This window comes from Pteropus alecto, unplaced genomic scaffold (genome assembly GCF_000325575.1).
Source record: "Pteropus alecto unplaced genomic scaffold, ASM32557v1 scaffold131, whole genome shotgun sequence".
In the NCBI taxonomy this organism is placed as follows: domain Eukaryota; kingdom Metazoa; phylum Chordata; class Mammalia; order Chiroptera; family Pteropodidae; genus Pteropus; species Pteropus alecto.
The window spans coordinates 21,808,602-21,836,446 of NW_006434709.1; the positions used below are offsets into that span (position 1 = coordinate 21,808,602).

General features: G+C 34.6%; 1 protein-coding gene across 3 annotated transcripts in view; it reads right to left on the bottom strand.

Annotated features, from left to right (window-relative positions):
* PLEKHH2 (pleckstrin homology, MyTH4 and FERM domain containing H2) overlaps positions 1-27,845 on the bottom strand; it is an 85,218-nt gene that overhangs the window by 47,799 nt on the left and 9,574 nt on the right. For all 3 annotated transcript variants that reach the window (XR_003045685.1, XM_006909638.3, XM_025045224.1), the window contains 10 exons: positions 24,577-24,639; positions 17,303-17,452; positions 16,013-16,096; positions 15,331-15,412; positions 10,331-10,516; positions 7,583-8,544; positions 4,596-4,671; positions 3,139-3,233; positions 2,396-2,540; positions 156-292 (listed from right to left, as the gene is read on the bottom strand). Coding sequence is in view for 2 of the 3 variants with exons in the window: in XM_006909638.3 (XP_006909700.1) it covers positions 156-292; positions 2,396-2,540; positions 3,139-3,233; positions 4,596-4,671; positions 7,583-8,544; positions 10,331-10,516; positions 15,331-15,412; positions 16,013-16,096; positions 17,303-17,452; positions 24,577-24,639 (1,980 nt within the window). In the remaining variant the exon portion in view is untranslated. The remainder of the gene's footprint in view (positions 1-155; positions 293-2,395; positions 2,541-3,138; positions 3,234-4,595; positions 4,672-7,582; positions 8,545-10,330; positions 10,517-15,330; positions 15,413-16,012; positions 16,097-17,302; positions 17,453-24,576; positions 24,640-27,845) is intronic.

Below are 27,845 nucleotides of genomic sequence, written 5' to 3' on the forward strand. Positions count from 1 at the left end.
CACTGTACCACTCATTTTTAATAAATAGCCAGATTTTTCCAGTAGCTCCTAATTAAAAAGAAATTTAAAAAAATATTTAAGCTTCCTTTTGGAGGCTTAAGCTGATGGATTCATTAATGTTTGTTTGTTTAAAAAAAATCTGATGCAGCATTTACATTTTTCCCATTATCAATGGAAGAGGAGCAAGTTTTAGGAAGCTTCTGCTCTGGTTGTGAGTACTCTGTGTCTGTGGAGTAAGCATCTGGGGGAATAGCATAATCACTTTCAGAAGCCACAGAAGAGAGAGACACACCTAGATGAATAAAGAAATAAATCAAGTCAATATTCGATAATTGGGTGGCCCAAATACTGGCTGTGAGTTCTCCCAAGGAATACAGCTATTCCTAAATCATAAATCTTTCTACACTAAATTTATTCTCATGCCTTTGGGCATAAAGAACTTTTAAAGCAGAAAAAAGAACTAAAGGGTAAGGACTATCATGCAACATTCCAAGGAAGTCAAAAGAACATAAATAATATTTGGTATGATTACAAGCACAGTTATCTTTATATATATAAAATATACGCAATAGTCTACTGAAATATCTTTTATTAAGGATTAAAAATATATATTTACATATTGGTATATAGACAAAAATGTTTAATTTATCAAGACTTGCACAATCACAATTTAAACCACTTTTGGTAATCATTTTTAAAGTAATTCACATTCAAAATCCCCACAATTTCAGTAGTATTTTTCATGTAAATCCAATATTACTAGTTCGTGGGTTTTTTAAAAATCTCTCATAAAAAGAGAAGCATAAGACTTAAAGATATAAACAGAGTATTTCCTTTTCCAGCAGCCATAAAATGAAATTCAAGGGAACATGTTCACAATACTTCACTTGCCTTTTTAGAAAAAGATTTGCAAATCATTATTTTTTTACAGTATCCAGCAACTGTTTCAATGTGTCTATTAACATTTAAGGGATGTATTAGGACAATGCCACTGTATCATTACTTTTATTTATTTGACTAACACAAATAACAGCTGTGATAACACTAATATCTTAATTTTTCCTAGAATAACAGAAATTTAGATCTATAAAAAACTTTAGTGACCCTCCTGGTTAATGCCCTCATTCTCTAAGGAGACTAAGGTCCAGAGATTAAAAGATTTGTCCAAAGTCAAATAGTTAGGGAGGGGCACTGTTGGGGTATAAATCTCAGGCTCCTGGCCCCAGGGCCAGCGTGTTAGGCACTATCCCATGTGCTAAGGATAGAACAGAAAACGAAACAGAAAATTGTCTGCCCTCGTAGAACAACGATCCTAGTTGGGGGAGACAGACAAAAACCGGGCAATAAATGCTATGGAAAAATAATACATAGACCAGACTAAAGGGAATTTTAAAAATCCAGCAGTTGGAGAAGGGCAAAGGACTGCATTTGAATGGTGTGGTCGGGGTAGGTCACACTGAGAAGGCAATGTTTGCACGAACCACTGAAGGAGGTGCAGGAGTTAGCCACATATGGGCGAAGAATACCAAGTGGAGGAAACGATCAGTGCAAAAGTCCTGAGATAAAAGCCTGGAATGTCCTAGGAACAGCAGTGTGGCCAGAGCTGAGTAAAGGAGGAGAAAAAAGGAGATGAGGAAAGGCATAAAAGAATCATATAACATCTTAGAGCCATTATGAGTCCTTGCAGCGTTTTAAGCAAAAGTGTGATGCAACCTGATTCTAGCTGCTGGGGTTCAAGGCAAGAGCAAAGAGATTATTAAAAGCCCCAAATACTAAACCTATGAAAACTGAGCAGCTCCCATCGAAGCTGTGGGGTTTGGGAGTTCCTAGGGGTTCCATGCAACACAGTTTAAAAACCAACAGACATATCATGATGCATTAAATACTTTTGTAAATACAGACACCATTTAGGATGAGATATCTCTGTAACCTCTACCTATGCTAAAAATTTCTTCAAAATCTAGTAAAAATCGTAAACATATTTAATTTTTTTTGTTGGTTTCCATCTTAATATCAGATTAATCACAAATTTTTTCAGTGTATTTTCTGCCATTTAGAAGAAATAAGTCTAATCCATAAATTATCCAAAATGCCACATGATAACTGTAAAAGAGAAACCTCATGTTGGCCAAGCATCTCACTTTATTCCATAGTAAAATGATTTCTCTTTTACAGACAAAATAAGGTTAAGCAAAAAAAAAGTTTGTGTGGCTTGTCTGGAATCACAAAGAGAATTAAGATAATATAAGTGTCTTAGTCCTAGGCTAATTTTCTTTTCACTGTGGTTTAAAACAAGTATTTTGATTTAAAAAAAAAAAATCCTATTATGGTGATAAAATTCCCATTGCACATTCTGGATTACTTGGAGTTGTCTTTACCTGAGACTCTCCCTCACCTCGTTTCATGGCTCTGGGGCTGCCTGGCCCACTCCGACTGTGCGTGTCTGACTCCGAAGTCCGGGAGCTAGATCTGGAACTGTCTTCTTCCTCTGACCCAGAGGAGTCATCGAGGAACGGGCTGCTGCTTATTTGGGTTGCCTTCTAAAAAAAAGCAGAGCAGCTTCCCTTGTCCATCTCTAAAGTCACCTCTCTCTTTAGCTATAGAATGTTTTACCAGAAAAAGTCATGGAATAAGATTTTTTTAAGGAATACAAGAAACTATTTTGCCATTATCAGTTATGTTGCTAAGTCTCAAATTCTAATTGCAAGGCATCTGCCAATTATTAAAGATTCTTGAAAACATAAGGTGGTGAATATCTGACAGATGTTTATTTTAACTAGATACTTCAAGCTAGGGAGGAGGACCCTAGCAGTGATAAAAAGACCTTTTTAAATTAGGTGTTTTCATTACACCATTAGTAATGTTTCCTTTAAACAATTAACAGCCATGGAGGGGGCAGAGTATCATATGGGACATAATAGGAATGGACTCAGACTTCTAGTACTCTGATAAGAATAAATATCTTCTCCAGATCTTTCTATTTCTTCTCTTTTTATGATATATTAATGTGAACTTCTAAAACTCCCTATAAAGGGAGACTCTGTAAATGACAAGAACGGAATCTGGAACACGAATAAACAGTTTTCTTGATCCATCATGAAGAGAATCACATGTTTAACTGTAACAATAATAAGTTACCCCCTTCAAAGTTGTGTACACTGGGGTTGTCATATTCTTATATATCAGAGATGTGTAAAGTCCTGATGTGGTACAGGAAAGCATTGCAATAGAATCTGAAACAGAAAACAAAATGATTTTTCAAAAAAACCCCCAATCTTCTTACTAGCACTTAGGTCTATTTCTTACAAATATAAATTAACAAAATTTCCAATTAAAAGAGAAAATGAATCAACACATGATTATTTGTTAGTCTACTTTCATAATTATGGCATTTGAAGGTTTAATGATATACTCTTACATGTTTCATTATTTCCTCATGTGTGCTGGTTCCCCAGCTAGAATGTAAGCTCTTTGAGAGCAAGGATTCTAGTTTTTATTTTTATGGCATCTCCATCCAGCTCAGGCTGGGCAGAAATAAGTTCAAATACCAACTGAATGGTTCAATGAGCAGTCCCCTATGAAAATATTCTCTGATTATTCACAGCCCTATTAATGACATGGTGTTAAAACATCATTATTAAATTCTAAAGCCTTTATCAGGTGAATCTCATATTGAAAGATTAGAATATAATTTCCTAAAAAGTAAGAACATGAGATAGATGAGAAGAAATAGAACATCAGTGGTTACCTGTGAGATATGGAATTGTGGTAGAATAGGGAAGGGGATGGTAGAAGGAACCACAGGAAAATTTCTCTTTTTATTCCAGACAGTTCTGTTTTTGTTTTTTGTTTTTGTTTTTGTTTTTATAATGGGCATGCGAAAGGGAGGAAGGGAGGGAAGAAGGGAGGGAGGAAGGTAGGAAAGGCGAGAGAAAGAAGGAAAGAAAGGAGGAATACGTTTTAAACTTTGAGAAAAAAGGACATAAAGATCAATATTTTTACTTTAAACAGCAGAAACTCCACAGTTTCTCTGCTATAGCTTTTTCAAGTAAAAACATAATAAGGGGCTCTCTACATGAGAGTTGAATGTCTGTGAGCCCCTATACTGAGTAACATGAATTTTGATTTAAAAATATAAATCAGAAATCCTAGAAATCATTTTCTAAAAGTTTACATAATTCTATTCCATAATTTCAGACATTTAGGAAGCACTTAGCTAGTGAAACGGCAGTACAAAATCATTTATTTTTTGAAACATTTTTATTGTAGTAAAAAACCGCATAACATAAAATTTACCATCTTAACCATTTTTAAGTGTATAGTTCAGTTAGTGTTCAGTTATCCACACTGTTGTGTATCAGATCTCCAGAACTTTTTATCATGCAAATCTGAAACTCTATACCCATTAAACAACTATTCTCCTTTCCCCAACCCCAGCCCCTAGTAACCACCATTTCACTTTGTTTCCATAAATTTGACTACTAGATGCCTTGTATAACTGAGATCATACAATATTTGTCTTTTCGTGACTGCTTATTTCACTTAGCATAATGTCCTCAAGGTTCATCCATATCGTAGCATGCAAAATCACTTACTTTTATTAACATTCTCCATACTGAAGGCTTCAGACATTCGAATGCCTGATTTGGCTACAGCATAAATTCTGCTTTCCTAATGTAAAAGAGAGATTTAAACTGGATATTTAAAGCAAAGAAATGATTTCTTTTAACGCACATGTTTTTCATTTGTTCTTCATTTAATATTCACTGGAGTACAGCATTATTATGAAACTGTCATCACTGCCAACCAAAATATGCCACTGTGAACAGCACTGCACGAATTCTTTCCCTCCATTAGTCATTCCATTATTTATCTTTGTTCCAAAATTTTTGTTTGGTGTTTTAATTTTTTTTTGAAAAGACAGGAAAAAAGTAAGAGGAAGCTTATTCACAATCACTGGCTATCCATAAACTCCACCTTTAATAGTAGTAGAATGGTAATTCTAGAATATGGTTAAAGAAAAAAAGTGAAAAACTTGAATGGCTGTAACATGAAGCCAGAAACCACTCATAATAAAAAACTACACAGCAATATTATCTATAATATTCTACCATTCTAAAGTATCTTTGAAGAAAAAAAAACGAAGACAGAAATCACAGATACAGTAGCATTAAGTGCTATCATTTCCATATTTCAATAAAGTAGAAGAAATACCTGAGGTCAAATAACAAATGAATTTGAGAATTGCAATAGAATTTATAATATTATCTCCTTCCAAAGCAGGCTATTATTTTGCTTTTTCTCTAAGAGTCATCTCTGAAATGGGTACTAAAAAGGCTTTTAGCCCTTCCGCCTGTGAGAAAAGGGGCTCGAGGTTGTTCTAATGCACAGATGACCATGTCCTGAACTTTGTAACATGTCTAACCTGGACACAGCTGTCTGGACCGGGGCACAGATGGCAACTAAGGCAATCTTGTTCAGGACTGTGCTAGCTAGACGCCTGTGAGGTAACAAGCATGAGATCTCTAACTATCCGAGACATTTTAGAGTGGCTGACTGAATGACTCAGATGTAGTTTCTTTGAGACGTGTGATTGTGAGATATACACAAGAGACAAACAGCAGAGTGGGCAGAACAGAAAATCATAAAAAAATAAGGCAGTAAGCAGGAGATGTGAGGCCATTAGATGTGAGGCCACGAGTGAGTGGAGGAGTAGTTAGTAGCAGTGAGAGAAGCAGAGTCACTGCAGACAGGAGACGACAAGCTGAGCCACTGGACCAGGCGCATGAGTGTCACTTGTTTCTAAAGAGTTGACTATATAAGGTGCTGCTGAATCATCACATGTTGTCCCACTAGAGCGACTACTGCATTCTGAATAACATTCAAGTTCAATAAGGATAGACTATCTTAAACTCTTGAAAATCCATAAAATAAACTCATAAATTGGGGTAACTCGAACAACTCTCTTTTCCTTGAAACCCGAAAATACATAATAAACAGAAAGAAACTTCATATTTGGCCACTCTGCTAAAAGGCTTTTGAAAAGCAATATCACTTTTCATAACTGAATAGCTTCAGAAGATGAGAAGGCAAAAAAAAAAAAAAAAAAAGTAGTAAAATTGTTTGCCAACTAAAACAAACTTGAAAGCTTAACTTAAATCTCTGAAACATCTCAACATAATAAAAGCAGCAAAATTTCAACTCTTCACTTCCTAAAGGGTAAAATAATTGGAATTCCAGAGGTTCATAGGCCAATAACATGCACTTTTTCAATAATACCCAGAATTTAGCAATAAACTGTGGACGGCTTCATGTGGACACTGCAATGAAATGTTCTTCTCAAAATAAATAAGAGCAGATATATCTCAAGATCTGAATTTATACTGGGAAAACATGGTTGCCTTAATTCGTTTAAAACTGTATTGTTGTCTAACTAAAAAATCACAATAGAACATGACTCTGAAAACCAAAAAACCCTGCAACCAAAAAATTCAAAACCAAAAAATCCTGCAACCAAAAATCCAAAACCAAAAAATCCAGATGTTTCTCTGGAGGCCAAAGGTTAAATCATGTCAGTATGTGAAGGAAAACTTAAATCTACAAAAGAGATAATCTCATTGTGTTTCAAATATAGCAAGATTTTTTTTTTTTTTTTTTTAAATCTAGCGATACCTAAAAAGAATCACACAACTGATGGGTTAATTCTTGTATTAATGGTCAATGTTTCAATGGAAGAAATTTCCAGTAATACTGGATACACAGGAAGATGCTTTTGGTAAAAGCGATGGATTTATAAGCTCATGAAGAATAAAATTAAATTTCTCTTAAAGCTAATCAAGTAAATGATTGAGTTAAAAAACCAATGTGTCCTGGTCAAGAATTCAGCCAGAAGTATTACACGGTTAAGAGGAAGCTTTCTTCCCCACCCCTAATGTTTCTTTCCATGTAGGGGGAGCTCCAGTAATTGAACACTCCTGATCTCTCCCCAACATTCACTCTCTCCTCCCCAAGGGAGAGGAGTGCCTTGATGTGATCAGTGAACTTAGAAGGAGACATTGGACATGCAGAGCCCAGCACCTTCCTCTCTCCCTTCTCTTGAGAAGTACCTGCATGCAGGAAACAATCATTTGTTCTTGCTCTAGGTTGTAAGTTTTAGAGAGTGAGGGCCTCACCCCCACAGGCTTCCAGTGAGGCCCTAACCCTCTAAAACTTACAATCATTTGTTCTTGCTCTAGGTTGTAAGTTTTAGAGGGTTAGGGCCTCACTGGAAGCCTGTGCTACCTGGTGACTAAATCTAGCTAATTCCAAGGTCCAGTAATGAAAAGCTCATTTGCCCGCCAATTCTCTAAAATCATGGTAATATTTTGATCTCCGCTCTGTCTTATCCTTGTCTTATTTCTCAATTCATTCAGAACTCAGTGGGAAAGAGAAGGGGAAATTGCATTCTGAAAACTGGGAATTATCAGAACAAAGCTGGATTTGAAAAGAAACAGGAAAAGAAGTAAAAAAAAACCAAAAAACCCTAAACATAAGTGTTAAGAAAAACTAGTGTGCATGTATTATAAACAGCAATATAATTTACCCAGGAGGGAAAACGGTGCAGGGGAGGAGTTGGAGGTTTGCTGCAGGCCGCCTTCTTTGCTGAGTCACAGGTTTCCTGGTCATCTGGAAACGGGGATTCCAGAGAATCGTAGGGAAACAATCCATCATCACAACTGGTGTCCATATTCTCTAAAATTTCTGTACTATCGCCATCAACTAGATCAAGATCTGTTTCCTGAGGTCTCAGTGGTCGTATCATGCTTATAGCATTTCTGTTTGTACCGAACATCCTATCAGAGCTTAACTGTGGCTGGCTTAAGTGCCTTTTAGCCAGTGCCACACTTATACTGAAAACATTAGGAATCCTTAGCTTCAGGGGTGGCAAATTTGATGAAGGCACTAATTGTGTTCCTTTTCCAGGGAGTAGGTTAGGATACTTTGGAGTCAAAGCTGGGGTCAAAATAGGGCTTGGGGTATTGGCTTCACTAGATGAAGATGAATAATCCAGTCTCTGAGACTGAAATTTTTTATTCAGTTCGTCTGAGGAACTATCGTGCTCCTTTTTACTTGATTCAGAGTTTCCCTTTCCGAGAGGACTATTCTGAGCTTTCCATTGTGCTTCCTGTTGCCAAGAATACAACTTCTTATGTTCTGGTCTCTTTATGCCAAAAGTCTCTTCTTCAAATATAGAGCTGCTGTCATCCGATGCCGTCAAATACATCTCACTTCCCATTCTGCTACAATGGACCCCTTCCTCTGAGGTGTGACTGGAAAGGGTGGACGTGTACCTGGACTTGGATCCTCCTTTGCTCCCATCTTCCTCATCGGAACTCCAGTCACTCACAGGAGCCTCAGAATTCTGGGATATACCACCGTCTGTTACAAAGCTTGTTCTTGTTTTCCGATTCTGTTCTGAGACACAAGGGGTTTGGCGCAATGTTCTCTGACCTCGGTTGTTTTCTTGAATTTGGTTATCGACAGACTTTTCTGGAATTTCCATTTCTAGAAAAGCATACATCATATCGGCATGTTGCTTTTAATAATATAATCTCTCTGTACACTTAATTTTATGTAACTTAATTTTATGTAACTACATTGTGAAACTGGAATTTTCATAAGGATAAAGCTAATTTACATTATCCTTTTTTAGTTGTGTGTCTTTTTTAAACCCAGGTTTGGAAACTATAAGCTTTATATTCAACATGAAGCCCTAACACTTCAATAGAATAATATAAAAATTAAACTGCTTTTTACAAATAAACATGTTGGGGAAAAAAACTGAGAACAGTCTAAAGAGGAATAATAAAAGCAGCAAAATATAAAATAGGGCAATACCGACTATCAAAGAAAGTAACTACTAAAAAAATGAACACCATTAATTCTACTTTGGAAGCAAAGAAAATGACAACCCTCTTTCAACTAAATTTCAAAATTATCATAAGTAAATTTAAACATAATAAATATAAAGCTATAGTTTAAAAAACAAACTTTGTTCCCAAACTTCGATACTTGAAATATGAAAAGCCATTAAGAAAATACAGAAAAGCTTTCTTTGCTCTACTTTTGGTTTAATCATAAGTACAAAAAGTGTTTATATAATACAAATAAAAAATGTCGTTAGATATGGCTTATTTTTGTTTATAACGTAACAGAATAAACTATTGGCTTCAGAAACGGTGAACAAAAAATTTAGATTGAAGACTACAAAAGAAATTTTGAAAACATAAAAACATATCTGTCCCTCATAACTAAGAAAATAGAGGCTAAACAAATAAACTCTACAATTTGGTATTAGGCAATTTGTTAAATTTGCAAATGAGCAAGAGCCTCAGCCTAGGCAGCCTCAGTTATACTGAGCTATATATTCAACTGACTATTAGAAAGTAGGAAAGGAATTAAAATGACTCCCTCTCCAAAAAAAAAAATCGCAAGTGACAGCATAAAAGCAAGTAGCAAAGGAGCCTTCTGATTGGAAAAACATTATGTAGTTTTTCAGAATTTCATAATCAAGCATTGACTTTTCAGGCTATAATTTTTCTCCTTTGGAGGAAGGAAGCAGAAACTGAAAATAAAGAAGATGGAAATTCAAACCTCAATAAAATATTTGAGAAGTCACACAAGGTGGCAAAGCCAACAGCCGCACAGAAAAACAAAATTTAGAGGGCTTTAAGACTAAAAGAAGGATAGAAATCTGCACACAGGTCCAGGGTTTATACATCTAGACAGACATTTTCCTCTTTGAAACAATAAAAGGAAAATCAAAGCAGTTATGAAATTTTCCTTGAGCGTTCTTTTTTTTTTATAAGTTTGCAATGTCATATTTAATATTAGGTAATTTTTTTGTATTTTAAGTAAATAATGAATAGAAAGTTCATAATTCTAATCCACAACTCTTAACAGTTAAAACAAGTACCTTGTAGGTACAACTGTGAACTTTTTAATTTTAAATATCACTGCTACGTACTTCAGGAAAAAGTATCAAGAGGGGGAAATCAGTTTCCCTAGGCATCACTGGCAGAGAAACTCAAAAAAGACACAAGATAACTAGATATACAAAGTGAAATGCTGTACTGCTCTTTAGAAATATTCTCATAAGACATCAAGTTGTCAAGAAAAAAAATAAGGAAACTAGGATGAATCATCCAGATAGATTTTGTATATTTTCCCTTTTGAGTGATGGAAAAATAAAAATTATAAAAAGGAAAATTAAGCTATATAAGGATTAACCTTAGCATATGATTTCACCCTTTAAAAAATGTCAAAGCAAATTCTTCCGGTCCATAAATACCTTCTCTGTCTTTTTCTTCAGTGAACTCGGGTTCTTTAGATGATATCTTGCTTATTTCCTCAGATTTTACTACTTGAGGAGGACTTCTTGCTCGAGATAAAAAGCACCCAAAGGTCAAACTGCTTAGGCGCTGGCCTTCTGAAAGCTTTGGTGTGGAAACACTGGATGACTTCTTCCCTTGAACTTCTGCAAGATCATTAATCAAAACCAAATTTGTATTTTTCATAACAGTGTGTTAAAATAGAATCAAAACATATGAAAACTTGGACAAATCACTCCTTATTCCAGAAAGAAAGCCTGAAAATCCTAACAGTCATAGTTTTTTCTTTTTTTATTCAATTTAAACTAAAAAAAAAAAAAAAAGAAAGAAAAAAGAAGGACATGGTTCCATAGTGTAGCATTAGTACGTCTGCTTTACACGCAGAAGGGCCTGGGTTCACACCCTAGTGGAGCCACAGTCCATGGTCTGCGGCCATGCCACCCTGAATAAGCCCGATGTCTGATCTTGGAAGCTAAGCGGGGGTCAGGCCTGGTTAGTACTTGGATGGGAGACCACCTAGGAAGACCAGGTGCTATAGGCATAAATAATTAAAAAAATAATAATAATAATCCACCCATCTCCCACTTCTAGTAACCACCAATCTGTTCTCTGCATCTACAAACTTGGTTTTTAAATTTATTTATTTGCTTTTAGATTCCACATATAAATGAGATCATCAGTATTGTCTTTCTCTGTCTGACTTATTTCACTTAGCATAATGCCTCCAAGGTCCACCTATGATTTTGTAAATGCTAAGATTTCATTCTTTTTTTAATTCTACATATATACCATAGCTTCTTTATCCATTTACCCATCAATGGACACTTAAATTGTTTCCACATCTTGACTATTGAAAATAATGCTGCAATGAACATGGGGTGCATATATCTTTTTGAGTTAGTGTTTTCATTTTCTTTGGATAAATACCCAGAAGTAGAATCAGTGGATCATATGGTAGTTTTTTTTTTTAAATTTTTTGAGGAAATTCCATCCTGTTCTCCATAGTGGCTGAACCAATTTACACTACAGCCAACCGTGTACAAGGGTTCCCTTTTCTCCACTTCCTCGCTGACATTTGTTACTTCTTGTCTTTTTGATAATAGCCATTCTGACAGACGTGAGGTGATATCTCATTGTAGTTTTGATTTGCATTTTTCTGATGATTAGTGATGTTAAGCCTCTTTTCATATATCTGTCAACCTTCTGTATGTCTTCTTTGGAAAAATGTCTATTCAGATCCTCTGCTCATTTTTTTTTTTTTTGATATTGAGATGTATGAGTTCTTTATATATTTTGGATATTAGTCCTTTAAGAGATAAATTATTTGCAAATATTTTCTCTCATTCAGTGGGTTGCCTTTTCATTTTGTTGACAGTTTCCTTTGTGGTACAGAAGCTTTTTAGTTTGATGTAGTCCTACTTGCTTATTTTTGCTTTTGTTGCTTTTGCTTTTAGTGTCAGATTAAAAAAAAAATCATTGCCAAGACCTGTGTCAAGGAGCTTACATAAATAAAGTTCATACTTATTTATGTACAGTAACATGGAATCCTCACTGTCTAGCCTCATATGCCAATGTTTAAAATCTGTTTATATATTTTGAATGTTCGAAATATTAACTGTAGAGTGAAAAATATCTAATCCCTTTAAACATAGTTAATTCTCAAACAAAAACAAACTCAAACAAATAAAAAAAAGATTATAACAAACTAGAGAGTTATAGCTTCTTGCAAAGTCAAGTATTGGTAAATACCAGTCAAGTACTGGTAAAATTTGATTGTGCGATAATGCTATGAATGGTGAGGAAAAAGGGACCAAGGTCCTGGTTGCCAAGACAACCAAAAAAATTTAGATCATCATTGGGGCAAATATCACATTATCACTGTAATAACTTTCGCTTTTTTCGTTTATAGTATGCTTCTCACAAGGAAGCATCTGGAGGAACGTGGTGACCACAATACGGAGGACCTTCATCGCTTCTTTAGAGGAGAATAGGGGGAGCGGGCAGCTTCTAGGCAGATGATAAGAGCTAGTGGAGTGTTCAGGCAAGTATCTAATTGTGGGTTTAATTCAACTTCTAGGACTTGTAACATTGCTGCTTCTAAGATCAAAAGCACAAAGATCCCAGTGATAGTAAGAAAAGTTTTCAAAAAAAATTAAATTCTTATCTCTGGAAGAGTACCAAAGGATTAAGTAGCAATTAATATTCTATTGTGTGCCATGAAAAATATCTTTACATAGTGTATACCTTCAGGTGTATCTCTTATTATTTCACATTTATTATCTCTCACAGAACTAATTCACAATTATTTAATAATCATACACATGCATATATACTTTTAAAATACAAATGACCTGTGAACAACATGGGCTTGAACTGCACAGGTCCACTTACAGGTGAATTTTTTTCAATAAATACCTGTACTGTTTTCCATTTGTGGTTGGGAGTCTACAGATGCTGAGGGCTGACGGTATGCACTGATCGACACCATTTCATAGGGAACTTGAGGATCTGGTATCTGCACAGGGTCCTAGAACTAATCCCCCACAGATACTGAGGGCCAACTTAAGTTTTAGGGGAGTTAAAATTTATATATGGATTTTCGATTGTGCGGGTGTTGGCACCCCTAACCCCTGCAGTTGTTCAAGAGTCAAGTATACTATATCATATTTACATTTGTCATATCTATTTTTCTCCAGTCCAAGCCTAGTTTCCAATGATCAATAAATCTTAGTCTATAAGACCAAAGAGACTGCCGATGAAGAGTAGAATTGCAACCTAATATTAAAAAAAAAAGCCTTTTGAGAGTAGGTTTAATACATCCAGTCTATTCCAATGAGGGTAAATGTTACAGAGATCTAAAACTTTAATTCTAAATATGGAATTCCTGATAAACTATGGAACACCTGTTTTTCATCATATAAATGGAGGATATGTATGATATAAGAAATATGTTTTGGTCTTCATCCATGGTTCCTGGCATACAATTCTAAACCCTGTGGAATTTCCTAAGTAAGAACCATAAAGGTATCTTGGTTTCATAACAAACCTTTTCAACGAAATCTGAGTTTATGTTAATGAGATTTTTGGAAAGGCCCTAGATAGCCTCAGGACGAGGTCTGAATGCCAGGGGAACCAACCAAGTGATTAGAGGGCTGGAAATTTCAGCCTGACCCTTCAGCCCCTATCTCTGATCTCAGGAAAAAGGAAGACTAGTGTTGAATTAATCATCAATGGCCAATGACTTAATCAACCAATGTGAAGCCGCCGTAAAAACCCAAAAGGATAGCTTTAGGGGTTTCCCAGTTGGTGAACACGTGGAGGTGCCTGGAGAGCAACACAGGGAGAGCGGGCATGGAAGCTCTGGGACCCTTCTCCTGTACCTTGCCTTCTCCTCCATTTGGCTGTTTCTCAGTTATATCTGTTGTAATAAACTGGTTGGTCATCTGGCAAGTAAACTGTTTGCCTGTGTTCTGTGAGCTGCTCTAGCAAATTATGAAATCTGAAGACAGGACCGTGGGAGCCTCCAATTTATAGCCAGTTAGGCAAAAGCAGGAGTGACAATCTGTACTTGGGATAGTGTCTGAAGTGGAAGGAGGGGATAGTTTTGGGTGACTGAGCTCTTAACCTGCGGGCTCTGATGCTAATGCCAAGTAGATAATGTCAGAATTGAGTTTAATTTATAGGAGAGCCAGTTGGTATCCTCTGAGAATGGAAAAATTGCTTGGTGTGGGAAAAACTCCCCCACGTCTAATACCAGAAGTATTGAGAAAAGAAAAAAATAGAAAAGTTTTTTTCTTTTACGAAAGATAGCAATAATTATTATCACGCAGTAGACAAAATGCTTTCATGTCTTATAATCCAGGGGTCTCCAACACCTGGGCCACATACCAGTACCAGACTGTAGCCTATTAGGAGGTGAGCAGTGGGTGAGCGAGTGAAGCTTCATCTGTATTTGCAGCTGTTCCCCAGGGCTAGCATCACTGCCTCAGCTGCACCTCAGATAATCAAGCATTAGATTCTCCTAGGAGCACCTGTCCCTGGTGCCAAAAAGGTTGGGAACCGCTGCTATAATCAACCCCCCATGAAACCAGGAAGGCACTATTACAATCACCATTTTACTGATGTAAAACAAAACAAAACAAAAACCCTGGAGATACAACACTGTATTAAACTGTAGAGCATTAAAGTTATTAAACTGTAGAGCATTAAAGTTGACTTCAAAGCCCATGTTCTTTTTACCATGCCAGTATTGTTCCAATGCATTCTGTGAAACTCCATGGCCTTGTGGAGATGTCCCAGAGGGTATAAGAAGAGGCATGGGTGAGGCCAAGTCTGTAAACTCTGGACCCATCGCCCCAAACTCTTTTTACCTGTTTTATTTTGAGATTCTATAGAAAATTTTTTTACAAGGTTCTATTGCTAAATAGGTTTGAAAACCAATCTTAGGCCATGGGTCTAATAATCCCACTGATTCACCTCCTCTTCAGCTCCATGCACACTTGACTGGCTATCACCAGAATAGCATTTAAGTAAATTTCTATCTCTAACTCTGCTGTCCATTCTCAGGCTTTGAACTTAAAAAGAGAGAAAGAAAGTAATCATAAGCACTAGAAAATGCAAAGAGTTTATTCATATTACAAAATTTTGCTCTAAATATGCAGGCTGTAAGAGTTTTAATCACTGTTGATCACCATAACACAAAGTGAAAATAGAAAATAGCATGACTAATTTTCTTCAAGGAAACATACCTGAAATTAAACATTGAAATTAGTATTACTCCCTTTGTGTTATTCACTACTGTCTACCTGTGCTGTCTAATATGGACATGCAGTTATTTACATTTAAATCAATTCAAATTAAATAAAATATAAAATTCAGGTTCTTAGTTGTGCTAGTCATATTTCAAATGAATTCATAGCCATTAAATTCAATTAAGCTATCTTAGTCAAAGGGCTCATACCTTGTAGTTTTAACTGTATTGTTCTTATCTCTTCAGTTTGGTTTTGGTTGATCAAACGAAGATTTTGATTCTCCAATTCCAACTAAAAGAACATATGGTTTTTTAATACAGGAATAACATTTTTAAAATGCACTAGTAAATTATATTTAGAAAACTTTAATACCTAATTACACATAAGCAAAATACAAAAGAAAAGATAAGAAAATATCAGATGAATTTATTACAGCATAGGTTATCAACCTAGATAATTGTGGCTTCAATATATCTTTTTCCAGAACTAAGAGTTTTAAATGTTTTCGCCCTTATGCCTTTTCACATAAAATTATTTTAACCAAATTATTTCAGCATTTAATCTGCCACAAAAACTAAATAATGTGTACTTCTCAGATACTGAACACATTAATTTTATGATATACACATATGTTCTATAATTATAAATTAGAACTAAAATCAACTAACTAGAATGAGACTACTTACACTATCATGAATCTATCAATATTTTTCACTTTAGTAATATATTAAACATTAAAATGAAAGCTACCTGTCTCATATTTATCAAAAGACAGCAGCACCACCAACTGATCAGAATTTTGTTTCACTCAAATGATCATATATTCTAATGACTTATCTATTTAAAAGAAGTAAAAGATACACAGAAAAGGGAAAATATAGCAATAAATACCTCATTTAACTTAATCGTTACCCATTCTTTGATTTTAGCTGCTTTCTCTTCTATTATTTTAGCTTCTTGTATCCTTATTTGTTTCTGAAATAACATTAGCAGTTTATTTAGTTCAAACATAAGCTCACTGGTCTGAAAATGTTACATCATGAATAAAAAAGGCATATACTTAAAATCTGTTTCCAAGTCAATAACCCTACCTTCAAACTACCAAATGAATAAAAAATGAGAACAACTGTCCAGGAGATACAATAAACCATAAAGGTATATGCAAATATTACTAGTTTTAACAACTACTGTTCTCTATCTCTGAAAGATCATATGCTGAAATCAATCCACTGAACTTATCAAAAAAAACAAACCATTTCTGGAAATGGTCTATGGTTTATAACAGTAGGCTAGGGGTTAAGCAGATTCAGGAGAAGAGAATCAGAATCTCCTCTGGGGCATGGCTTGTTTTCTCCTCAAACACTAGTTCTTAAAGATCCAGAAAAAATGAAGATAGAAAAACTAACTTACATTTACCAACCTTAAAACCTGGTCATGGTCACGAAACTACTGAGAATGTGACCTATCATATAAATCACAGCGGGTGGGGACTAGGAATGATGAAAAGCTGAAAACCACTGACCTAATAAAATACTGACCCTCACGGAAATTTAAAGAATGCTAAAAATAAACAACAATTTAACAATTCTATAGTGGTCGTATTTAAATGATGCTAAATACAATTTAAGTAAATAACCTCAATGCAATTTTTTTCTAATAAAAATTTAAAATAAATACAACACTTTCTAATAAAAATTTAAAATAAATAAAAATTTAAAATAAATACAACACTTGATCTCAATAAACTGGTTTAAAAACAGTGTATTTCTAAGCAGATGGATTAGCATCAAACATATGTTTAAAACATGATATTCTAACAACATTTCCAATATCCTAGCAACCTAAAGCAAAGATTTACTTCAAACATTTTACACACAGAAATATCTGTGGATAACCAAAAGTTTTCAACTTAAAAACTACACTCAAAATCTAAAGTCTGAGTGTTAAGGAGCATTGCCACATGAGAAAAGAGTTAAAGCCTTAGAATCACCCCAGACTTAAAGGTGAAAGCCATTTTACTTGTACCTTTCACCACAATGTGATGCGATTCAATGGACTAACCAAATAAGTAAGATTTCTGATCAAAATTTAGAAGTTTGGGCTCTTTGTAATTAATCTTTGTGATTATGCATAAATGAATGCTCATATTTAGAACTGTTCAATGATCAAATTCTTCCTAACCTGCTCTTCAAGTTGCAGTTCCAAGTTTTGGATGATGTCATCTTTTTCCTGTATTAGAGTTTCCAGATCTTGACACTTTTTATACAACCTCGTCTCTGATTCACTGGTTTGAATATTAGCTGCCTTTAATTTCTCTTCCATAACTTGTACCTAAATTCAGAGGATAAAATATTAAAATCATACCTGTACTTAATTTATCATAGTTCAAATTTATAATCTTACTTTAACATTAAATAGTTTCCTAAAAGGTACCATCATAAAAGGAAAATATTGAACCACACATTTTAATGTATTTAACAATTAAAAAGTCTGACCACTATTTTGCCAAGCAGTGTTACCAAAAGGGTACATTAAAAAAAAAATGGCAGAATATTACTATCATATAAAGTAATGCACATGTTTAGCAAAGCAATAATAATATGCAAAGTATTTTATACGAGTATAGAGTCAGAAAGTTTCCAGCATTTAATCAGGTTCTATGTTTTTCATGTTTTAAACAAAGTGGGAATATAAAGTAAAAAAGGCAAATGGTGAGATAAGACTCAAACTGGAAAACCTAGTATAACAACACATTTTTGGGGTAAAAGTTAATTTAGGAGAAAAAGAAACACATATACCATGGAAAGCAAAAGGAAAACATAAGGATTGTAAGCCCCAATGATGGAATCATGAAAAATAATGAAAAGTATGAGTGTCAAGATATAGATAAGAGAATGCATTCAGTGAGGGTTTATTGATTCACTAATTAAACGGATATTTAATGAATACCTGCCAAATACCAGGACTGTTTCGGGGCCTGGGAAGACCAGTAAACAGAACAGACCCACAATCGCTGCCTGCATTGAAATTAAATTCTATTGGATAAGAGAGATCACAAGTATAATAAAGATGTAAAAATCATACAGTACATTACATAAGATGATAAGGGTAATGGGGAAAAAAAAGCAAGTTAAAAGAGTGTGCCTGAGGGTTGAGTATTGCCTCAAGTTTAATATTTAAGATATATTGGCTCTGCTTGGATTTTCTGTAAAACATATTTGGGCATCTGAAGTCTTAGAAGGGATGTATGAGTCCTAACAATAGTAAGAAAGAAAATAAAGTACTGGGCACTGTATATAATATTAAAGCTTTTATTCCATATACTACAAATAGGTAAAAATGTAATTTTAACAATGTTTCAATGTAGCAAAAAAGAACAATATGTAAAGCATTTGAGAAATTAAAGATTATAGTTCAGATGAAAAATCTTAAACTACTAAAAACACCTTTGAAAAATCACAATGAGTCCTTGCTTAATGTTTAAAAATACTTAACTAATAAGGGCTTCCAGGATGACATTAAGGTTAGTTTGGTTTTGTTCTTTTAACCATGAATACAAGGTTTCTTCTGTTGGTTCACTGTATAAATGTAAATTCAGATGCCAAAAGTGTCCTATTTAAATACCACCCACATGGCTGGAAACTATGAAGATAAAAGTAGATTTTTAAAAAATAAGAGAAATGGATTCTACTAACATAAAAATGATAATTTTAAGTTATTTAAAGATTTAGATTTTTAAACATAATATAGTATGCTTTCTGCAGGAACTACAGACCAAGAGGTCAAGAACAAAGGTCTACATTAGAGATGCTGTCGTGAAAAACAGCTGGAACAGGACAGAGAGCTGGACAGTGAATAAATGTCAAGGGTCAATTTTAAGATGGTACAGCCAGTTCCACACAGGGCATTCTGTAGCTTTGGAAGCAGAGAGAGAAGAGCAGAGACCAAGTCCAAAATGGCAGTCCTCCTCTAAGGCTAGAGTAATACATGATAAACCTGATGAAGAGCAAAATATATCACCCTAAAATATGCCACTTTGGTATACTGATTATTTGAGTTAAAGTTACTTGAGAAACAGCCAGTGCAAGAAGGACATTCTGACACTCCTTTGTCCCCCTAAAAGCAGGAAATAAACCCTCCATGTGAAAGGTACCCTCCCTGTATCAGGAGAATAGAAGGCATCCTTAACACTAGAAATAGGGAATTTAGGGTTGAGAAGTGTGTATCAACAAATTTTGTTATTTCTTTAATACTTTAGTGAAGTCTAAACCTTTTCGTCTTGTCAATTTTTCACACTGTATTGTTTCCTTGTCTAAAATGTATAAAAGCTGCCTGCTTTGGTCACTTCTTTGAGTTTCATATTTTTATGGGCTCCCATATGTACAAAATTAAATTTGTTTCTCTCCTGTTAAGCTGTCTTATGTCAAATTAATGATTAGACGAGCCAAAGAACCTAGAAGGAAAAATTTTTTTCCATCCCTATAAACCTCAAGAAAACCAAAAGTAACTGAACAAAAATAGAAATAAATATTACCAGACCGATATCTACAATCTCCTTTTATTAAGTCAGAGCAAGCCACCTTACAGACATTGGGATGTCACAGAAAACTATCCTATTATTACTTAGGAAAGGTCTACAATCCTGGAAAACTGTGATTTGGGAGTATTCTTCTTCTCTGAAAAACATATTCAATTTGAAAGTTATTCTCACTTTTTGAATGAATGCCCGGTCAGAGCTCCCTGGATGCATCTTTGCCACATGTGACTTTTTAAATCTACCATTACTTTTAGATAGACAACTTTCCTAGGCAAGAAAAATATGGGCAAAAATGGCAAAGTCTCTTAGGAAAAGAGACCACAAAGTAGCTAGAGACAAACTACTTGCCAATTGATCCTGTAAGAACCAAGTTCCACGGGATTCACTAGCCTTCCTTGGTAATTAGTTTGAATAAGAGATCTATATAAAGGTAAGAGGCCTACATAAAAACCAAGCAGCAGATATTTTACCACAAGGCCATGAAAAATAGCCCAATTCTTTTTCAACTCATTAACCTGAACCACTTAAGAATTTTAACTATTCAAAGACTGGCCAATAACAAACATATATGAATTCAAATTGGTTGTTGAAGAAACTCTTGCAATTACCTTTATAAATGGATATCCTCCAATGAGGAATACTTTACAGTTTTAGGCTACCTTTCTCCTTTACTTCCAGGAGAGCCTCAGTTGCATCCACCCACCTCAGCCCATTCCTCAGCCATTTCCCCAAAGCATGTGTTGATTCTGAGGTTCCTAAGCTATTGTGCAGTAAAGGGTTAACTCAGCAGGCAAGGTGTTCACACCTTGCATATTCTAAAGAAAAGACTGGTCCTTGACTGGCTCCTGGGAAATAAACTCTGAGCCCTTAAAAAATCCTGCCTGATAAGGCTGTCTTTATATACCTGAGATATTGGGCCACACCAGATACTTTATGCTAACAATTCTATGTACGGATTTACAGTGAGTACCTTTTTTGTTCATTCAATTGGGGGTCTTAAGCCATGCTGTCTCAGTTTGACCTCTGGCAGGGGTGGAAACTGAATAGCTAAGATCAGTCACGTGTGAATTCCATGCCTACAGACTGACCCCCTATCCAGTAAAAATTCTGGATACCAAGGCTTGGATAAACTTCCCTGGTTAACAGTACTTCAAACCTATTGTCACACGTCATTGGTGGTATAATCAGATGCATCCCTGTGTAACTGCTGTGAGAGGGCAAATGGAAGTGCATACCTGGTTTCTCCCTGAACTCTACCTTATGTGCATTTTTCCTTTGCTAATGTTAATCTGTATTGTTTCACTGTAATAAACCATAACCGTGAGTATAACAGCTTTTCTGGGTTCTGTGGTGAATCATTAAACCTGAGGGGTAGTCTTGGGGACCCTGACACAACTCCCAATGTTATTTTCCACTTTCCTGACCATAGTGAAGAAAGAGGGAGCTGCAAATATTGTTCCCATTGTAATTATCTATGTTGATATTTCCTTCTTTCCATTTCTAACCTCAGTTCCTGCCTCCACCCCACACACAGATAATTAAGATCTAACTGTATTTTTGAGTGGGAGCTGAAAGTTTCTATTTCTCTATATACACTGCAATGCATGACAAAGATACCTAATCATCCAAAGTAGAATGAAGAAAGAAACTGTAGGAGTACTTTGAACTCTAAACCATTTTGCAGTTACTTAAAATTTATTGCAAATCGATGAATAATTCTAAACACATCTTAAACACAACTATTTTATCATAGAGCTCCATAATTCATGCGCTCAGGCCAGAACTATTCTCACTGAAAGTGAAAAGGAACAGCACTGGATAAAAGTAGGTTTCTATGTAATGAAGTAACTCATTACAAGCTCCTGGAGATTCAGATGACTGAGTAGTAATAATTTAAGACCAAAAAATGACTTGGGTACTGAGAACCAACTTTACAGAAAGGTAGATTAGCCCACATAGTAGAATGGTCAGAAGGAACTTTAAATTCAGCTGAATCAAACACAGGCAAGTGATTGAAACCAGAGGCACAGAACGAAAACACAAACATATACAGGGGAAATTATTTATCCCTCTTTGTTTAGCACAAAATAGTGTAGTAGACTGGAGTATACTACACTTAATCAGATACTTGAGAACGAATCCTGTGTATCAGTATCTTCTAAATGTGCTATTTGCTGCTTTTGTAACAATAATACACATAAGTAGTACTAGATTGATTTATATATACTGCTTTTTCTTGTGAACAACAACAAGAAAAATGTACTACAGCATTAAGTATAAAGATTGCCAAGATTTCTCTGAGAAATGTGTGATTTTTTAATATAGAGAACTTATTTAATGGTTATGCAGGTGATGCCACTCATTAATAAACAAGGAGAAAAATGTACAAAGCTAAAAAGCATAAAATTCAGTTGCTTTCAGCTGATGACTGCTTTTGGTAGTGAAACATTCCTTTCTGGTGAATATAAGTACAGTTTAAGTGTTAGGACATGGCTTAATGACAAAGGACAAGCTGAATTTAAGCAACATAAACAGCAGATAGGCCACAGTCCCATGGAAACTCTTAAAGACAGCAAAGGTTTCAGTTAATCTAATATAATAATATTTATTTAATATTTTGAAGGCCAAATTTAAAAAAGGTGATATAATTGGTGCATGAGAATTCATCTGTTCTCTCTATTTCCTGTTAACTTTTATATTCATTAAGAGAAAAAAAACCTTTGGAAGCATAAAATTAGGTACTGAATAAATTTAATGTATTGTGACAAAAAGAAATATCTACAGATTTTTGCTAAATTATGAAGAAACTGAGAGATTTGAAAATCTCACTCTTTTTGGGTGAGGGGATTGATTTAAGGCAGTATGTCTAAAATAACCAATCATGGTATCTTTTTTTTTCAATTAGAATTGACATTCGATATTATTTTATATTAGTTTCAAGTATACAAGCATAGTGGTTAGGCCTTTATATTCTTTATGAAGTGATCCCCCTGATTAGTCTAGTACCAGCCTGGCACTAAACATGGTTATTACAATATTATTGACTATATTCCCTATGTTGTACTTCACATTTCTGTGAACGAATCATGGTGTCTTATTGCTTAAAAATGTAGCATGTAGAAAAAAATAACTTTATACCTAAAATCCTCAAAGGATAATTTCAAATAAGAAATTCTTTCTGTTAACTTATCAAATCAGTAGTTGAGCCCCGATAGTGACAAACCGCTATGATTTTCTTCCCTTGAATTGAGAATGGGGATTCTTTTTTTTATTTTTTCTATTAAGATCCAGTAAATCAGAGGGGGGAAAAAAAACCCCGAAAATCACAAATCAAGTATACTTAATTCAGTTTAATTTTCAGAGCTAAATCAATTTGCCGCATATATGAATTAAGTATTTTAACTTAAGAAAAAGCAAAACAAAGCCATTCTCAATTTCTTTCTTTTTTTTTCCTAGAAAAAGAGCAGTCAAAAGAAAGACAGAACGGGAAGGGAAAGACAGGGATAGAGGGACATATAGAGACAGCCATGGGCATAGAGGTAAAGAGAAAGATCACCAGGAAAAGCCAAAGTCAGAAAGAAAAAGACAAGGAGGAAGACATGAAAGGGAGAGAGGCAGACAAGGGGACGAATGTGTGCTGCAAGGCATGGGCTAAACGGGGACATACAGAAATGGCCCACTACAGAAAAAGACAAAGACATTTGATGTAGAATAATAGAATGCCAGAAACATAGAATATAAGTGACCTTTTATGAGTTTACTGTTAATTATTGGCTTTTTATAGATAGGAGTGGCGATATAACTATTTGGTCCTATCAGCGAAAGAATATAAAAACCAAGGACAGCATAGATCCTGACCATTACTACTAGTACTTCTACTAATACCTCAATTTGAGGTTTTAAAGAATTACTAGTAATTTTTTAATGGGATGATGGTACTGTAGTTATGATTTTTTAAGTCTTTATTTTTAGATTAGTTGCTGAAATACTCATGGGTGAAATGATATGATGTCCGGGATTTGTTTCAGAATAGCTCGGTGTGGGGATGGGAAGGGAAAAATGGATGGAGGTATAGACTAGCCACGAGTTGACTAATTGTTGAAGTTGCTGATGGGGGTTCATGACACTATTTTCTCTACTTTTGTAGTGGTTTAAATTTGGCAAAATAAAGTTCTAAAATTTCCTTTTCAAGTATAATTAAGAAAATTAAGGATTAGGTTTGATTGGGTTTATTTAGAAATTTTTCAGGCCACAAAAACAATCTACTGTGTAAAATTAAATCTTTTAGGTGAAAACAAAATTTGGTAGCACTGTAATCAAACTGAAGGAAAGAAACATGACAAACTTAGAGAAAGTATAAGAAATTTTGTAGAAACTTCTTAGAAGGAATAATAATTTTGAAATTCTTGACTGAATCTGACAGATATCTTTTCATAAAATGAGAAGCTATGGATTTAGAATCATTAGGCAAACTTTAAGGTGATGGCCTCATCCAAACCACTCGTTCTGCTGTTGGCAAGGCCCAGAAAGGGTCACGAGACTTATTGAAGGTTCAACTTTTCTCCCTCATGCCTATTAAAATATTAAGCATAAAATTTTATGCATTTTTCCCCTAATATAATGCTAACCATTGTTCTATATTAGTTGTATACATCTTTCATAATAATTATTTTTAATGATTGTTTAATACTTCATGAAGTGGATACAGTTCACTTATTTATTCTCCTATAATATGGCATTCATATTATTTCTAACTCTTTATTACTACAAATAAAGTTACTATGAACATTGTTTATATATAAAACTTCATTATGGTTAGGATTACTGTAAAAGTCATATTTGATTTCTGTTTTGGGCAAAATAACATTTATATCGGTAAAAGCAAAAAAAGAAATTTTTAACTAAAATTATGCCCTACCTGTTGAAAAGCTTTTTCTGCTTGACGTTCAGCATCAATAACTTGTCTCTCAAGCTGTTGCATCTGTAAAGTGAGGAAAAATGGAAAAAATATAAAAATCATGTATCCTTTTTGAAAAGGACTTAGAAATCTCACATCATCAAATTCTTTAAGAATATTTAAAATAGTTCAATGAATAGAAATTACATATAATTTATCACATTAAAGGCTCTTTCAGTGCATATTTAAAAATTGATCAAACAAAATACCAAAGGTTTGATACTTTTAATACAATGTAATATATGCTACATGAATATTCATCAATAGAATTTTCTTTATTGAACTATAAGTTAGAAATTACTGGTCAACACATAGTAAAAAGAGTAAATTAAATTTAAGAGTATAGTAAAACTTCAAGCATTATACCTGATTTGTTGATCAAAAGCCATAATGGTATCAGAAAGTGCTATATTCTCATAAGCTATATTTACTGCATCATCCTTGGAGAATTCAAAGATGAGCATGATTGGTCTATACTGAAAGATACTTGGACAGAAGACTGACAAAGCAGAGCCCTTCAGTGCTAAAAATAATTAGTCTGTGTAATAGTTAAAAAATGACATGGATACAGGGTATGGAGGAAATAGGATTGGTGCTGAGTTAATCATTAAAGCATTGAGGTCCAATTTAATATTCTGCTTACTTTTGTATGTTTGAAAAGTTTTTTAATAAAAAGTTTAAAATATATATGAAAAGATGTAAATGACATATTGAAAGATATATAAATGATATGTAGAAAGGTATGCTAATAGGAGGTCATTAGTGACTTTTGCGAGGTCAGCTGTAGTGTGGAGAAGCAAGGGCATAAGCTGGAATGCAAGAGTCTGAGTGAATTAAAGTAATTGGTTAGGATTAGCTAACCACCAATGATGGCCACCATCAATTCCTTTCCTCTCTATATGCACGTCACTTCTCCCATTGAGAGGTGAGGTCCATTGCCCTTCTCTGGGCTTTTTGACTTGCCTTGACACACAGAATGCAGTAGAAATGATGCAGTGCCATTTGGTGTCTTGTCTTTAATACTTATTTATATTTAAAACATATTTGTATGTTTTCTTTTATGAAAACATATCTATACGATGAATTAAAAGTCTACTGCTATTGCGAAGCCATGGGGTTTGAGTTGTCATGTTCTGATTTCCTGGTGCTCTTTCAGTTGAACCACAGCTGCTTTGATGATTATAAACTCTACACACAATATATAGTTATACAGAACCATATGAGAATCAGTCTCAAATACATAAAACCACAAAATTCTTATCTGGAAAGCATGTCTTTATTTTTGGATGCTATTCTTTCAGCCTAGAAATCTTTTATTGGTAACTTAAAATCGTATGAACATTCATAATAAAAGCAACTGTAAGTTGCATGTTCTCAAGGAATCTATCACAGAAGGAAACAGGGACAGAGGTATAACCAAGAGAGGCTAAGTTTAGAATCTGAGGTTCGAACAGAATTCTACCACTGAGTAGGTGGAAATAAGCTAAGTAGTCTCTCCCTAGATTTTGAGTTTATTATTTAGTTATGTAACAATGGTAGAGGCAGGTGTAATGAATACCACATAACAGAAATTCAATAAATATTTGTTGAACAAATGAATGAAGGAACAAGTGAATGAATAAAGGTGTCAACTCCTTCCAAAAAAATATTTGAAAGATGCATAAACTTTGATACAAGAAAACTGCTACATTTTCACATTCCATATTATAGATCATAAATACTGAACATTTCACATTGCATAAATGTAAATATGCACTAAGTATATCCAATAAAGTTTAGAACACTTTAAAATCAGTTTAAACATAAGAATACTATAAAAGGCAATACTTTGACTAATTGTTGTTATTATCATTCAAGCTGGAAAATAACTGCAAAACACTAAAAGAAAGCAATGCAGGAAATATTAATGTAAGCTTTTACTTTCACAATGTATCATGTAAAGCTTGGGTCAATTCCTCAACCAATCCATACTAAGACACTAAAAGAAATTTGAAATGATCTGCTACCCCATATCTTTTTGCTTTGGACAAAAAGAAGTATTTTATGAATAAGCCACTTTTACCATAATAAAAAGAAGTAGCAAATTCCAACTAGTGTTTTGATTTACCACTCCAGAAGTGCCCTCTGTAGCCAGAGTGAACATAGCAAGTGGCAGAAGGAAATCTGCCACTGATTATAGATCATAACATCATCACACTTAATACTTAGTGTTCCAAGTATTGTAAACAAACAAACTTACTTGTTTAATAAGACTGACTACTTTAGAAAGAACATTTTAGGACCTTCACACTCACTGATGTGGACAGCAATTCCCCACCAAGTACCCTTCTTCCTGATTTTTCCCCATAAAACCCATGAAAGGTTCTATCATCTGTTTACTTTGTTATAATAAATAATATCTTTAATCAGTAGCCCCCCCCCCAAAAAAAGGCATTTAAATTAGCCTGCAAGCTCTTGTGTTAGTATGTGTGTAATTTCTGTTAGGTACTGTGAAATCTAGGTGAGGCAATAGAGTGACTGAGGGAAGGGAAATTTGGGGCAATCGTGGTGTTATGCTGAACTGTGACATGAAAGCAAACACTGTGCTGTCCAAGGACTCCATTACTACGAGAGAATTCTAGAGCACCTCAGGGAAATCATATTCACAAAAACAAGGTCAAGTGGCAGGAAATCTCAGACAGTAATTCTGTATCAGGGAAAGGCAGCATTAGACGATGTGGGCCATGCTGATGCCCCAAAGGGAAACATTCTTTATATTTTTCCCTTTCTTTTTCCCTGAAAATCGAACCCATAGGAAATAACATTCGATTCAACTTAAAGTGAAACTCACCCTTTTCCCTCCCTGACTCAGAAAACTAGTTAAACTATAAAGTAGAAAAACTGCTTAAATCTCAGCTTCCCTAAAGAGTTTATATTTGGCATACTAGAGATATTTCCAACACCATTCCTTAAATTCCTCTAAAGACCTCTCCCACTTACAGCAGTATTTGCCCAAGACTTCAATAAGGTCTTTTTCTTCACAAGCTTCAATATTCTGTTACTTGGAAATTGTGATGGAGAAAAAAAAAAAAGTGCAGAATCGTTCTTTTAAAAAAAAAAAAAAATCCTATGTTCTCCAACTCCATCTCCAAAAAAACAAGGCATATATAACTGAAATCCACCTTTAATCACAAAAACACTCAGATCATCTCACATATCTTCCCTAGAATAATTCAGAAAGATGCCTCCCA